This window comes from Morone saxatilis, unplaced genomic scaffold (assembly GCF_004916995.1).
Source record: "Morone saxatilis isolate NCDOM2014 unplaced genomic scaffold, NCSU_SB_2.0 Contig8, whole genome shotgun sequence".
In the NCBI taxonomy this organism is placed as follows: Eukaryota; Metazoa; Chordata; class Actinopteri; family Moronidae; genus Morone; species Morone saxatilis.
In genome coordinates this window covers 6,375,848-6,378,412 of record NW_023340257.1, presented here as the reverse complement: position 1 = coordinate 6,378,412, position 2,565 = coordinate 6,375,848, and the positions used below count along the sequence as shown (strand labels likewise).

Here is a 2,565-nt window from a genome sequence, read left to right as displayed (position 1 = left end):
ACACACACACACACACAAATGATGACTATACCAGAGAATGGATGAATAGTCTCATAAGGAACAACAGGAAAGCAGGGAGTCAATGATGACCTACCCAAAGCTGGAAAAAGACATGAAAGATGATGTCACACTGTGGAGTTGGTCCAACCACAATGAATCAGGCAGCCTTCACACCTAACCTACTTGGTTTGTTAAAAAAAACTTTGGTGTGTTCGTCAGTAGTGATTTGGTTTCTTTAGGCTGATATGAAAAGTGGAAATCCTTCTCTGACCACCTGAAAAGGAGGGTCTCCTACGAAAAACCATGTATTTCCCTTTTTGTTTGGACTTCCTCTTGAAGCCTGCACATACCATATTCTACACTCTGAGAGGATTTTAAGTGATCTATAAACTTAGAATGTAGAATTTATTGTGACAAATGTTTGAAAGCTTGCAAAGAGGAGCCCCACGTCAGGACAAGCAGAGACTATTTTCATCCGAAAGGATGACGAATGATGACAGAAGTAAGGGCCCATTGAAGCCGCTGACCTCTATTTGCCGCTGTTTGCGGGGGTCACCATGGCAACACAGTTTGGACCTGGGATGTCATCGCCTTGGGGAGAAGAGCTTAGCCAGGGTAGGCTCTCTGGAAAAGACAGATCCACCACTGACCACAGTATACTCACAGGCCAAGTGCTTACCACACACTGCCTATTAGTGTATTATTCTGGAGAACCCATTTAGAGTCCACCAAGAACAGCTGCCTTCACAAATGCATTTTATCACGGTGTTCATCACAGGGCCTGGAAAAGTCACAAGATGGGGAATTCTATGATTACTTATAGATGGTTAAAATGCTGATTGATTGAGGTTTTTCAATGGACTGATTTGTCGAGGATTCTTGATTATGCGAGCCCTAAAAATAACTGAGGCTAACCAAAACATGACACATGATTATAGATTAAAGAGTTTCAGGTTTTAATGCGCCCTTTACTAATGGACGTTGAAATTGACAACACAACTGTGTAGCATGTTGAGGTACATAACTTGTCTCCAGATGATGCTGGTATACTCTCACCACATAGACAGCTGCTCCGGATGAACATCACAACCCCTGCTGGGAAACTCAGTGCATTCACAACACTGTACATTAGCTCCAGAGCTTCTACATGGCCCGAACAGCTGTTGGAAAAAGCCAACATGTCGTCCTCATGTAAACACGGATGGGCTGGGAATTCCTCAGGCTACATCGCTGTAGTCCCTCTGTCAGGCAGGCTGTCACTAATGTGTGTAGCAGCGGGTGGTGGACATGGAAGACATACGAGGAATGTTTGCAGTTGTCCGCCTTGCATGTGGATGGATTTGACTGTCTACTAGAGCTCACACACATAGTGATGAGAGACAGAGTTGTAGAACCAATATTATGTTGGCCTTTTTTTGCTTGCTCGTAAAGTTAATCTTCTCCATAAATCCTTCCTCTCCTACCTCTGTTTTGGGCAACCATTAACGTCATTATTTTAAACTTCTCTTCGCTTCCATTCTCTGTGTATATACATTTTTATTTGCCTACTCTTTTTATCTTTACTTCCTTTCATCTCTTTAAAAGCTGAATCTCCCCAAGGGCTTTAAACTCTGTACAAAAACAGTATTGAACTCTGGCCACCCGCATTAAAGCAAATGTTGTTTTATAATGGTGGCTCCATGATGCTGGTGCCTGAGGACGTGTTTTTTGCTGCTAGTTTAGTTATAGAAACTTCATGCTAAACACTAAGTTTGTGTTGGATATACCTTGTCAAGTATGTGCCTGTATTCACTCAAGTGTTAGTGTATACTTTTGTGTGTGGGTGTTTGTGTTTGGCCTCCTGCCCAAGCGGTTACCGCTTTGGCACTGCTTATACTTGACATAAATCTCCATGGTCGTGTCCTCCACACTCAACCCATCTGTCTGTCTCTGCAGGTGACGTCAGACTGGTCCATGCAGGAGGCGACGGGCTGTACGGAGGGCCACACCGGCACATCTGCCGCGGCCCCCCTGGCGGCAGGAATGGTGGCCCTCATGCTGCAGGTCCGTCCCTGTCTCAGCTGGAGGGATGTCCAGCACATCATCACCTTCACCGCCACAAAGGTAGGCCTGATGAAACTTCTTATTGCATCAGTTATTACTGTATACAGGCCTGTGTAAACTTCACTCCCGGGTTGGCCAGTTACATATACAATCAATGCAAAGACGTGAATAGATACATCCTTCCTGATAAACTTCAACTTTTAGAATTCATTCATTCATTCATATTCTGCATCAAAACATTTCTTTTTTAGTCACTGCCACCAGCTGTCGAGCAGAATAGTACAGAAACTTGCAGCAGGACTGTGTATGGCATTGCCGTCGTGCTTGCTCTATAGCACTTCTAGTGGTCAAAAACTCCACTGGGTAGCTTTAATCTGAACGAATGCTTGAACCTATTATTTGATTATTTTCGTTGTGGATTTATCTGCTGTTTATTTTTACTAAATAATTGTGTGTTATGTTAAATAAAAAAAAATAAAAATCACAATTACAGGTGCCTGGTTAGCTCAGTGGGTAGAGCTG

At 43.4% G+C, this 2,565-nt stretch overlaps 1 protein-coding gene across 1 annotated transcript in view; it reads left to right on the top strand.

Moving 5' to 3' along the window:
* The window catches only part of pcsk7 (proprotein convertase subtilisin/kexin type 7), a gene marked incomplete in the record, with an annotated part of 13,426 nt that overhangs the window by 2,679 nt on the left and 8,182 nt on the right, over positions 1 to 2,565 (top strand). The window contains 1 exon segment of the mRNA XM_035679677.1: positions 1,936 to 2,103. Within this exon segment, the coding sequence (XP_035535570.1) occupies positions 1,936 to 2,103 (168 nt within the window).